The following is a 12170-nucleotide window of genomic DNA, read 5'->3' as shown; positions in this document are numbered from 1 at the left end:
TCTTTACCACGACGGACCGGTACAGAGTCCGCATTACTGTCGACTCTGTACCGATCCGCCTGTCGATCTCGCGCATCATCCTCCCCTCACTCGTGAACAAGACCCCAAGATACTTAAACTCCTCCACTTGGGGCAGGATCTCATCCCCGATCCGGAGAGGGCATTCCACCCTTTTCCGATCGAGGACCATGGACTCGGATTTGGAGGTGCTGACCCTCATCCCGACGGCTTCACACTCGGCTGCGAACCGCTCCAGTGAGAGCTGGAGATCACGGCCTGAAGAAGCCAACAGCACCACGTTGTCTGCAAAAAGCAGAGACGCAATGTTGAGGTCCCCAAACCGGACCCCCTCAACGCCTCGGCTGCGCCTAGAAATTCTGTCCATAAAAATTATGAACAGTAATGTGTTAATGATCAAGTAATAATGTGTTAATAATTTCACATATAAGTCGCTCCTGATTATAAGTCGCACCCCCGGCCAAACTATGGGGAAAAAAAATGTGACTTATAGTCCGAAAAGTACGGTATATAGATTCTTTACATGTGAAAAAAATTGATTTGATTGTCAAGATCAAACTTTTTATAGCTGCTTACAGAATAGTTGGTTTCTTTGTTTTAAAAAATATATATAATATAATACACATAAAGTGCAAAACCTGCATAGACATTCACCAGCTGAGTATGATTTAAGAATATATTTTTTTATTATAGTATTGCCTTTTTTAGATTCTTGCAAAGGTTGTGTCAATTTAATGCATTGATTGTTTTTCTTAAATAACAAAAAAATGGAAATAATGTAACACTTGGCAGTCTAAAACTCCGTGGAAACCAAACTCCCTTAAAGGCAGCAGAAACAATATAAATGCAGAGTAGCTTGTAGAAAGTCAACATATTGATGGAAAAACAGAAGGTTCTTTGTGTTTGTGTGTACGTGTGTGTGTGTGTGTGTCTGTGTGTGTGCGTGCGTGCGTGCGTGTGTGTGTGTGTGTGTGTGTGTGTGTGTGTGTTGGTGGATGCACGTGTCTGTGCATCTGGTTTGTATTCAGACAGATTGCAGTGTTCTGTCAACATTCATTGTGACTTTTTTGTACTGTTCTTCTTTTGTGTCTGACGATTATTTTGCATACTCATCTGTTCCTGGCCAAGACATTGTCTTGCTACTTGCACCCTCTTTGGCTTTCTGGCCGGTTCGCCGAGCAGGAACAATTCCACCCTTCTGTATGCTGTATTAGATGCTGTATTAACACTCCTCACTCGTCACAACCTACTCTTTCTTGTGGCGTTACATTTTCAAGCTATTTAGAAATGAAATTGTCTTTTTACAGACGACCTATCACCAGAAACACTTTCTTTTTGGTGTTGGTCTCCTCTTACTTGCGAGTGTGCTTTTAGTGTCATGTACAGAAATTAAGCAACAAGTACTTTGATCCTAGTAGCAAATTGGATTTCAATCAGTTAATGATGCAGAAGAGATTAGCAGTGCCTGGGATGTTTAATGTCAGTTTTATCTTTTAATGCTTCATTTGGTTTGCGTGTGTGAGTTGTTTTCCCCCAAACTATTATGCATCCATCCATTTTCTGTAATACTTTTCCTCATTAGGGTCACAGGTGAGCTAAAGCATATCCCTGTTGGCATTAGGCATGAGAGAGTCTAGTCTGGTCTCCATTGGGACAAATGGCACATATGGAAAAATAAGAAGACAATATAATGTCAGGGTCGTAAAAGTTGCAAAGTTTAGCAACATTGTTGAGAAACGCAGTGACCATGTCACTCTGAGTTGGCAACACCCAAGACAATTATTAGCGGTTGCTCTTTTGTACCATTCACGCCTGCACTTCAAAATAAAAGCACTTTCAAAATAAAAACAACATATATTTTGACTTTATGAAGACTGCATGGACAGTCATTCTATTCTATTCTATTCTATTCTATTCTTTGTGCTCTGAAATTGACTGTCCTAAGGCAGGAGGCAATTTCAATGTACTGATGTCTCTGTGAGGAAGAGCAGCACATATCACACTTGATCTGTGGTTTTATGTGATCAGCAAAACCAACCGTCGTGCATACTAAATTTTAACCGTCCGTCCGTTCGTCCATCTGTCCGTCCGTCCGTCCGTCAATCCATCCATCCATCCATCCATCCATCCATCCATCCATCCATCCATCCATCCATCCATCCATCCATCCATCCATCCATCCATCCATCCATCCATCCATTCATCCATCCGTCCATCCATCCATCCATTCAGTCACCAGCCAATCGCAGGGCATAAATATCAACTACAATAGTCCAAATATAAAAAAATAAGGTTGAATTTAAAAAGTGACATTAAAGAAGAGAACATAGTCTTGTTCCTTATTTCAGTAAGCTGTCATACTTCCATCCCATGTACGCGATTCAAACATGAAATACCCAAATTGGGCAATTTGGATGAAAAAACAAATATTGGAAATTAAAAATAAACGCATAAAGCGCCGTATTGGTCAGCACGCCCGCCTCACAGTTCAGAGGGTGCGGGTTCAATTCCACCTCCGGCCGTCCCTGTGTGGAGTTTGCATGTTCTCCCCGTGCCTGCATGGGTTTTCTCCAGGCACTTCGGTCTCCTCCCACATCCCAAGAACCTGCAAGGTAGGCTTATTGAGCACTCCAAATTGCCTGTAGCTGCGTGTGTGGATGGTTGTTCGTCTCTGTGTGCCCTGCGATTGGCTGGCAACCGGTTCAGGGTGTCGCCCGCCTACTGCCCGATGACTGCTGGGATAGATTCCAGCATGCCCGCGACCCCCTGGGGACAAGTAGTACAGAAAATGGATGGCTAAATAAATCCCAGTCCAGAGAATTTAAATTGAAAATAATGATGTGATCAAACACTTGCTCCAAGAAAAGTTTAAAGAACGCTATTTGATTTTTTTGTTGGCTGCCAAATGTAGTCGATGTAGCTAAGATGAATATTTAGTTTGTATTGATACAAATAAATTATGAGTTTACATAAGGGTCCATGACCCTGTTTATCTTTTGTTTTGTAATGGTGTTCCCTCTCTCTAAAGTGAGAAATGGAGCTATTTCTGTTTTTTTTTTTGGTATTCCAACCACAAGGATTTTATTTCCCAAAATGTATCTATTATGCATTTCTTTACAATCAGATACAGTTCTCATTTGTCTTATTTGAAGGTCTGACTGGTTTCAGTAAAAATACACCAAGGATGAAGAATGGACACTTAACATCCACTTTCAAACTCCCCGGATCCCAGTAGGACACAGCGCCCTTAGCATTTGCCTAAAGTGCCTAATTGGCGAGCCGGCTCTGCTGCAGGGCATGCCTACTTGAGAAAGGCTTTCAATTACCAGGGCAACTAGAGGCAGAGCTCAGAAATGGCTACTTGTTGAGCCCAGACTCTTAAAACGAGAGACTAACTGAACTGTCTGTCAGGCGCAGAGCAGGGAGAGGACTCGAATGCAGAGATTTCAATGTCCAAAAAGGCTTTTATTGTCTCCACTGATAGTCGAACAAAAAACGCCTCAATAGGAGGGAAAAAAGGGAAAACTAAGGCGCCTCGAACCGAGGGAGAAAAAGGGGAAATCAAAGCGCCTCGAACCGAGGGAAATACAAAAACAAGATAGCGATGTAACCAAGTTAACATCGGTGATCAAAGTCGCACAAACAAGGCTTCTACGTGGAATTCGGGGGTTTCGTGATCGCTAGTGTTCTTACAAGGCAAGACGCACTGGCACTGGATACTAGGAAAGACGCGGGTTATATGGACACAGGAGGGGAACACAGGTGAAGACAGTTGGTCATTGACGCAGGTGCACACACTTGGAATCAGGGGTTCACGTGACCGGACGCACAGGGGAAGGACACACTGACTGGAACGAGAGGAAAATCACACAATAAAACAGGAAGTGATCCGGACGACACATGACAGCATGACACTGTCTGCGGCACATTCGAGTATGTGCCAATTATCCATCCATCCATCCATCCATCCATCCATCCATCCATCCATCCATCCATCCATCCATCCATCCATCCATCCATCCATCCATCCATCTTCTTCCGCTTATCCGGGGTCGGGTCACGGGGGCAGCAGCTTTAGGAGGGACTCCCAGACTTCCCTCTCCCCAGCCACTTCATCCAGCTCATCCCAGGGGATCCCAAGGCGTTCCCAGGCCAGCTGAGAGACATAGTCTCTCCAGCGCGTCCTGGGTCGTCCCCGGGGTCTCCTACCGGTGGGACATGCCCGGAACACCTCCCAAGGGAGGCGTCCGAGTCTCTCCCGGATGACCGAGCTTCTCACCCTATCTCTAAGGGAGAGCCCGGACATCCTACAGAGAAAACTCATTTCGGCCGCTTGTATCCGGGATCTCGTTCTTTCGGTCACGACCCATACCTCGTGACCATAGGTGAGGGTAGGAGCGTAAATCGACCGGTAAATGGAGAGCTTTGCCTTTTGGCTCAGCTCTCTCTTCAGCACGACGGACCGGTACAGGGTCCGCATTACTGCCGATGCTGCACCGATCCGCCTGTCTATCTCGCGCTCCATCCTCCCCTCACTCGTGAACAAGACTCCAAGATACTTGAACTCCTCCACTTGGGGCAGGATCTTATAGCCGATCCGGAGAGGGCATTCCACACTTTTCCGACCGAGGACCATGGACTCGGATTTGGAGGTGCTGACACTCATCCCGACCGCTTCACACTCGACTGCGAACCGCTCCAGTGAGAGCTGGAGATCACGGCCTGAAGAAGCCAACAGCACCACGTTGTCTGCCAAAAGCAGAGACGCGATGCTAAGGTCCCCAAACCGGACCCCCTCAACGCCTCGGCTGCGCCTAGAAATTCTGTCCATAAAAATTATAAACAGAATCAGTGACAAAGGGCAGCCATGGCGGAGTCCAACCCTCACTGGGAACGAATCCGACTTACTGCCGGAAATGCTGACCAGACTCTGGCATCGGTGATACAGAGACCAAACCGCCCTTATCAGTTGGCTAGGCACCCCGTACTCCCGAAGCACCCTCCACAGAACCTCCTGAGGGACACGGTCGAATGCCTTCTCCAAGTCCACAAAACTCATGTGGACTGGTTGGGCAAACTCCCATGCACCCTCGAGGATCCTGCCGAGGGTGTAGAGCCGGAGGTGGGAGTTGAAGCTCTTCCTGACAGGGGATTCTGCCTGACGTTCCCAGCAGACCCTCACAGAGCGTTTGGGTATGCCAGGTCGGACCGGCATCTTCCCCCACCATCGAAGCCAACCCACCACCAGGTGGTGATCAGTTGACAGCTCCGCCCCTCTCTTCGCCCGAGTGTCCAAAACATGCGGCCGCAAATCCGATGACACGACTACAAAGTCGATCATCGAACTGCGGCCTAGGGTGTCCTGGTGCCAAGTGCACACATGGACACCCTTATGCTTGAACGTGGTGTTCATTATAGAAAATCCGTGTCGAGCACAGAAGTCCAATAATAGAACACCGCTCGGGTTCTGATCAGGGGGGCCGTTCCTCCCAATCACGCCATTCCAGGTCTCACTGTCATTGCCCACGTGAGCATTTTATTTCACCCAGTAGAACAATGGAGTCCCCAGAAGGAGCACTCTCCAGCACTTCCTCCAGGGACCCCAAGAAGGGTGGGTACTCTGAGCTGCTGTTTGGTGCATAGACACAAACAACAGTCAGGACCCGTCCCCCCACTCGAAGGCGGAGGGAGGCTACCCTCTCGTTCACCGGGGTGAACCCCAATGTACAGGCGCCCAGCTGGGGAGCAATAAGTATACCCACACCTGCTCGACGCCTCTCACCGTGGGCAACTCCAGAGTGGAAGAGAGTCCAGCCCCTCTCGAGAGGGCTAGTACCGGAACCCAACCTGTGTGTGGAGGCAAGTCCGACTATATCTAGTCTGAACTTTTCTGCCTCACACACCAGTTCGGGCTCCTTTCCAGCCAGAGAAGTGACATTCCATGTCCCAAGAGCCAGCTTCTGCAGCCCGGGATCGGACCGCCTAGGTCCCTGCCTTTGGCCGCCGCCCAGTTCACAATGCACCCGACCCCTTTGGCCCCTCCCACAGGTGGTGAGCCCATGGAAAGGGGGACCCACGTTTCCTTTTCGGGCTGTGCCCGGCCGGGCCCCATGGGGAAAGGCCCGGCCACCAGACGCTCGCTTTCGAGCCCCACCTCCAGGCCTGGCTCCAGAGGGGGGCCCCGGCGACCCGCGTCCGGGCGAGGGAAAGCTAAGTCCATATATGTATTTCTTCATAAGGGGCTTTTTGAGCCGTGCTTTGTCTGGCCCCTCACCTAGGACCCTTGTGCCATGGGTGACCCTACCAGGGGCATAAAGCCCCAGACAACATGGCTCCTAGGATCATTGGGACACGCAAACCCCTCCACCTTGGTAAGGTGACGACTCATGGAGGGGTATATGCCAATTATTCTAATAAAACTCCAAGAAAATATTGCAGCCCTGCTTAGCTTTTCATTAAGATGTTATTATTCTTTTGGTTCCTTTTCTGGCTTACAGTAGCTGCCAAGTAATGGGCTTGCTTAGGCATTGCAGAAAGTACATATAAAAAGAGAATAGGTTTTCCACTAAATAAGTAATTAAGGGTAGGTTCAGCAAGAAAAAAAAAAGGTGAATTTGACCCTCATAGCTTAGCCTGGGCATATGTGCATCTTGAAAGGGACATCTTTCACATCCATGGGCTTGAGTGTTGACAGTCGAAATATTTAGCACGGTAAGAAAACTTCTCTTTACACAAAAAGGTCTCTGGATGAACAAGATAAATTCCATCCATCCATTTCCTGTACCGCTTGTCCCCACGAGGGTTTTTTAAATTTGGCGTGCTCAATCAGCCTACCATGCATGTTTTTGAGAAGTGGGAGGAAATCGGAGTGCCCGGAGAAAACCTATGCAGGTTCGGGGAGAACATGCAAACTCCACACAGGGAGGGTCGGAGGTGGAACACCAAGGTAAATTCCAATATATCAAATTACTATGCAGATAATACTTGGGTTTTTGAGCAGTGACACCAAAAGAAAATTAGGTAAGTTCATAAAGAATGAGTGCAACAAAAAAAATCAGCTTTCAAAGGGTGGTTTTATGCAGTGTATAATATGTATAATGTGTGTGATATTCCCCAATAATTACAGTAAGGGGTGATAGCCTATCATGTCACAGTACATGATTCACGATTAGGATTTTTTTAATTATTCGATTTAGATATGCGTCATGGTGGCAGAAAGCAGAAAAAAATACATGTGATTAGATCATATCCATATACTAGTGTTGTCACGATACCAACATTTTGATTTGGATTCTATATGTGCTTAAAGTACCTCAATACAGGTACCGAAACAGTACCTTGATAAAACAATCTAAAAAATTAGCAGAACTTGCAAAAATAAACTGACAATGTTTTTCATATTTTTTAAATGTATTATTAATTCAAAATATTAGGATATACTTCATCAGAAAATAACATTTTAAACATTAACACTTCACACCAGCATATATAAACATCATTCAACATTATTGAACATAAAAATAATGCCTGGCTTTTTATGTAGTATGACGTCTACTGTAATATAGTATTGAGCAAGTTATGAAGATGTTCATGTCTAGAAATGCAGCTGTATGATCTCCATCCTGTTTGGACACCAAATTAGCCCATTTGGAAGTTAAAAATGCACTTTTAATTTGAAATGTGAGCTCAATGCCTGAATCCTGTATAAATGTCAATTTAAATGCATTTATGCATTCACTGTTTAAGCTATTATATTGCATACCATATTAACCTATTTGACTACAGTTCAAGTCAACTACTGTTGATATTAACAATACAATTTCACTGTTAATGTCAGGCAAATATGTTCATTTAATTGCTAATGAGCACATTGCTTTAAGTGTGTGTATGTGTGTGCGTGTGTGTGCGTGACTGTGTGTGTGTGTGTGTGTGTGTGTGTGTGTGTGTGTGTGTGTGTGCGTGTGTGCGTGTGCATGTGTGTGTGTGTGTGTGTTTGTGTGTGTGTGTGTGTGTGTGTGTGTGTGTGTGCGTGTGTGTGTGTGTGTGTGTGTGTGTGTGCGTGCGTGCGTGTTGTCCGCCCCCAACTAGTGAAATGGCCTGTCAAATTCTACAAATTGGGAACAAAATAATTCACACTCTGACTTTTTAAGTGTAGTGTTAAATCACAGCCTGAAACTGGATGCTGGTCAGCGAGGTGCTTAGCCAGTTTGGACGTATTCCCACCTCGAGCCACGGTAGTTTTAAAACAAGCCTTATAGACAGACTTTGCCATGTCGGTCACTTTGCTGTCCAAGAGTTCCAAAGAGTTCAGTATGACACTTTGCGCATTATGCTTTTCAATAAGCGATGCGACAGCGAGGCCTTCTCTGCTTGAAGCCAACTTTTTTTTTATGGTGGTGAAAGCTGAACCATTTTGTCGTTTTCATCTTCTCACAGTGCATACATGCAGAAGCACCCCTGCCAAGCACTGCCACATTTCAGTAGACAGTATTTTTTTTTTTTAAATCTGGTGCTAAAAAAAATGATACCATGCCGCCGAAATATCCCGGTACTATACTGGTACCATTACCCTGTATAACACAGTGCTGAAGTGAATAGCAAGGCATGCATAAAAATGATGTTGCTCAATGTTGTTACGTGTTTATTTCCAGTGTGTACTCGTTCATTGACATGAGCCCCTACTAAATGCATAAGCGCAGTATCATTTGATATTGGCAACATTAAAGTAGATTTAAATGGACTGTTAATAAATTGACTTGGATGTTCAAGAACCCAGACGGGATTTTTAATGTCATGATTATCTTTTCGCCTCTAAGTTTTAAGGATTACTTAGTATATGAGATGCCTATGTCTATGTTTACCTACTTAAATTGTCTTACTAACTACTGAATATATATGCAAGAATTTCTGCCACTATTTTTTCTTGTCTGGGATCTTCTTTACCATTATTCTTCTTCCTCCTTTTTCTTCCTTCTTGTCTCTTCCATGTCTTTTATGTTCCTGATTTGTTCCTATCATCCATTATTTTATCCTTTTGTGTTTACTTGGCTTTGCCACCTCATTGCTGCTCCTCTCCTCCATTTCCTGCTGCGATGCTCTCCCTGTCCTCCCCGCATCTGGTCCCTCCCTCTACCCTGTATGAACCGTTCACAGAAGCCACACCCACTCAGTATAGACCTGTCCACACACCTTCTCCTCCCCGCCCACCTCCTGCTCCGCCTGCTCCTTCTGGCACCCCTTTGACTTACTCCTCCTCCTCTGATCCCCCACCAGTGTCCCCCAGCCCAGGCGTTGCCCTTCCCTCTGCCCCCCGCGACCTGGTCCCTGTCCTAGTGTCCAGCCGATTTGTCCGACTCAGCTGGCGACCCCCAGAGGACACCGGAGGATCTATACAGACTTACGGTGTTTATTACTCCCAAGATAGCATTGAGAGGTAAGAGTACTTTATTTGTCTTGATTCACTTTGTCTTTGATTCTATATCTGTAACTTCCAGCCAAAGAGTTTCATGTCTCACATAAACAGTTGATATACAGGAACACGTTTGTTTCGACTCCCATCTTCCCAACTTTTTGCTGCTTTCCTGAACTCAAATATGATCATTTTTCAACAGTATGTAAAATGAAAATACTTCCTATTTCAAAGGAGACGAGTTCATCAAAATTGGTATGTGAGTCAAAGTTTATAGAGAGGCCTTTTATCGACATGGGAAAAGTCTTAGCACGTTATTAAGCTAAATGAGAGCAAAGACATCTATCTATCTATCTATCTATCTATCTATCTATCTATCTATCTATCTATCTATCTATCTATCTATCTATCTATCTATCTATCTATCTATCTATCTATCTATCTATCTATCTATCTATGTATCTATAAATCTATCTATCTATCTATCTATCTATCTATCTATCTATCTATCTATCTATCTATCTATCTATCTATCTATCTATCTATATATATATATATATATATATATATATATATATATATATATATATATATATATATATATATATATATGATATATATATGATCAGAAATCAGATGTACTACAGCTTTGTCAATTCGAGGTTTCCAACAACTAAAGCACGTGTCAAACTCAAGACCCGGGGGCCAGATACGGCCCGCCACATCATTTTATGTGGCCCGCAAAGACAACTTGTGCATCAAATTCGTGTGTCATTACTAGAATTGTGAATTGTCTTCACTTTTAATATCTTTTTTTTTTAAATATTTGACCAGTTTTTACTCGTCTGATTTGAAAACGAGTTATTTCTCAGTTTGTTTTGTAGCTTTTATTGTATATAATATGAGGTGCTCATACATTTATTTGGGTTGACAGTCATAATGGCCCTCCGAAAGAAGCTATGACTGCAATGCGGCCTGTGAAAAAAAAATTAGTTTGACACCCCTGAACTAAAGTATCGCAGTCATGGCAGCTTTTTCGAGAGATAGAAAAATCTGTTCAAACAGTCAGAGGGCAGCTATTGTAAATTGATAAACTACCGCCCTTCAACAAAAGACAGGGTTTACTAAAAAGGTGAAAATGAAACTGTGGTGGGGGAAAAAGTGCACAACAGCTCTCCTTTAGTGATTCTTCCAGAACAAGTTGAGTAAAGCTATATTTTTGGGGGAAGGGCTCTTTTTTTTTCCTCCAGCATGCTTGTGCCTCAGTTGCACAAAAAAAAATAATGATTGGATGAGTTTGGTGTCGATTGGCCCACACATAGCCCTGACCTCTTGTACTTGGAATGAAGGAATTGTAAACCAGGCCACATCATTAGTAACCTCTGACTGATCTCTCTGACATCAAGCCTTTATGTCTGAAAATGTTTCACTTTCACTCTTATTAAATAGAATGGAAATAATCCTTAACCATCAAACCCGACGTCCAGATAGGTACAGAGCTGTATGTATTGTCCTACTGCTTTGCCAGGGATGTAAAGAATGCAAGATAATGCTTATGTTGCCCTAGATAAAACTAAATCTGTTGTCTTAATTTGCCAAGTGCAGAGCTATCAATACTATGCTCAGATGATTTCACCCTGGGGCCTATTTTAATTCTGACTTTCCACCATCTCTGTTCAAAAGAGCAATAAAGAGAAGCTTGTGCTATAGCTGTGATCCATGAGGAGAACTTAACAGCTTCAATTAATTGAGCGCTAAGTAAATGCGGACTGCAAATGAAAAGGTAATCAAAGTTTTAGTAGCAATGGCTACACCTTCCTTGTTTGGAGTTGGTGGGCAGTTATTTTGGAAGAGATGTACAAACTTTGTGTGCTGCCTACTGAAAAACCCAAGGATGTGGGGTCACTTTAGCAGTCCACCTTTATTTGAACTCTTAAAACCAACTGTAGCTGTAAGTGTGCCATAGACAGACGGACAGGTAGACAGAAAAAAAGTTTACCGATTAATCGTCGGACCAATGTTAATAATACATATGTATTATATGTATTTTTTTTGTCACTTCCAACAACTATATGACCTAAAGATATACATTTGATTGTCTAACAACACTTTAATTTTCAAATAGAGAGAGAGAGATGTAGGGATAAAACATGCAAAAAATAAGCGGACAAAACATTTAAACTATTCAGAAATTATTTAAATAAAATAAAAAGTAATCATTTTATAAATGAAAAATGCTACATATTGGAAGTAATGTACAGGTGGAACAACTGTTGCAATGCAATATAAACAAAAGCTGTGTACCTGGTTGTGCGTGGTTTCTGTACCTCTGGAATAGTGCTGCAACAACGTGAAAATAATGTTTCTTGTTTCAATTACTTTGGGCTGGCTCAAAAAGTAGTTGAATCTATGCTATAGTGCATAAGCCCTTCGTCTGAAAGCTGCTGATAGAAAGGACTGATCGTGTAAGTGGTGTATACTAACGGTATGTCAGAGACGGTACTTGTATCCCTTCATTACAGCTCTGCTGCACACAGCAGCTCTGAATGTTTAGTAAAAACTCTCTGGGTGACATTGGCAAGTCCCCCGCTGATGTTAAATGGTAACCTCTGACAGTTGGGAGCTCCAGCTGAATGCTCTCACATCCAGGCTTTTAAGCTTTGTTACCTGAGGGACTAGGCCTGCAGTATTTTAGGAATGTAAGTGTTAGGATGGACTGTAAAGCCTTTGAGTTTTCACCATG

At 43.7% G+C, this 12170-nt stretch overlaps 1 protein-coding gene across 5 annotated transcripts in view; it reads left to right on the top strand.

Annotated features, from left to right (window-relative positions):
- The window catches only part of dcc (DCC netrin 1 receptor), a 260988-nt gene that overhangs the window by 135345 nt on the left and 113473 nt on the right, over window positions 1-12170 (top strand). For 3 of the 5 annotated variants that reach the window (XM_068652676.1, XM_049737164.2, XM_049737161.2), the window contains exon 8: window positions 9172-9451. In XM_068652676.1, coding sequence (XP_068508777.1) covers window positions 9172-9451 — 280 coding nt within the window. The remainder of the gene's footprint in view (window positions 1-9171; window positions 9452-12170) is intronic. The other 2 variants (XM_049737166.2, XM_049737165.2) reach the window with 1 other exon arrangement.

This window comes from Syngnathus scovelli, chromosome 13 (genome assembly GCF_024217435.2).
Source record: "Syngnathus scovelli strain Florida chromosome 13, RoL_Ssco_1.2, whole genome shotgun sequence".
Lineage (NCBI taxonomy): Eukaryota > Metazoa > Chordata > Actinopteri > Syngnathiformes > Syngnathidae > Syngnathus > Syngnathus scovelli.
The sequence above is the reverse complement of the archived record's forward strand: the minus strand, read 5'-3'. Positions and strand labels throughout refer to the sequence as shown.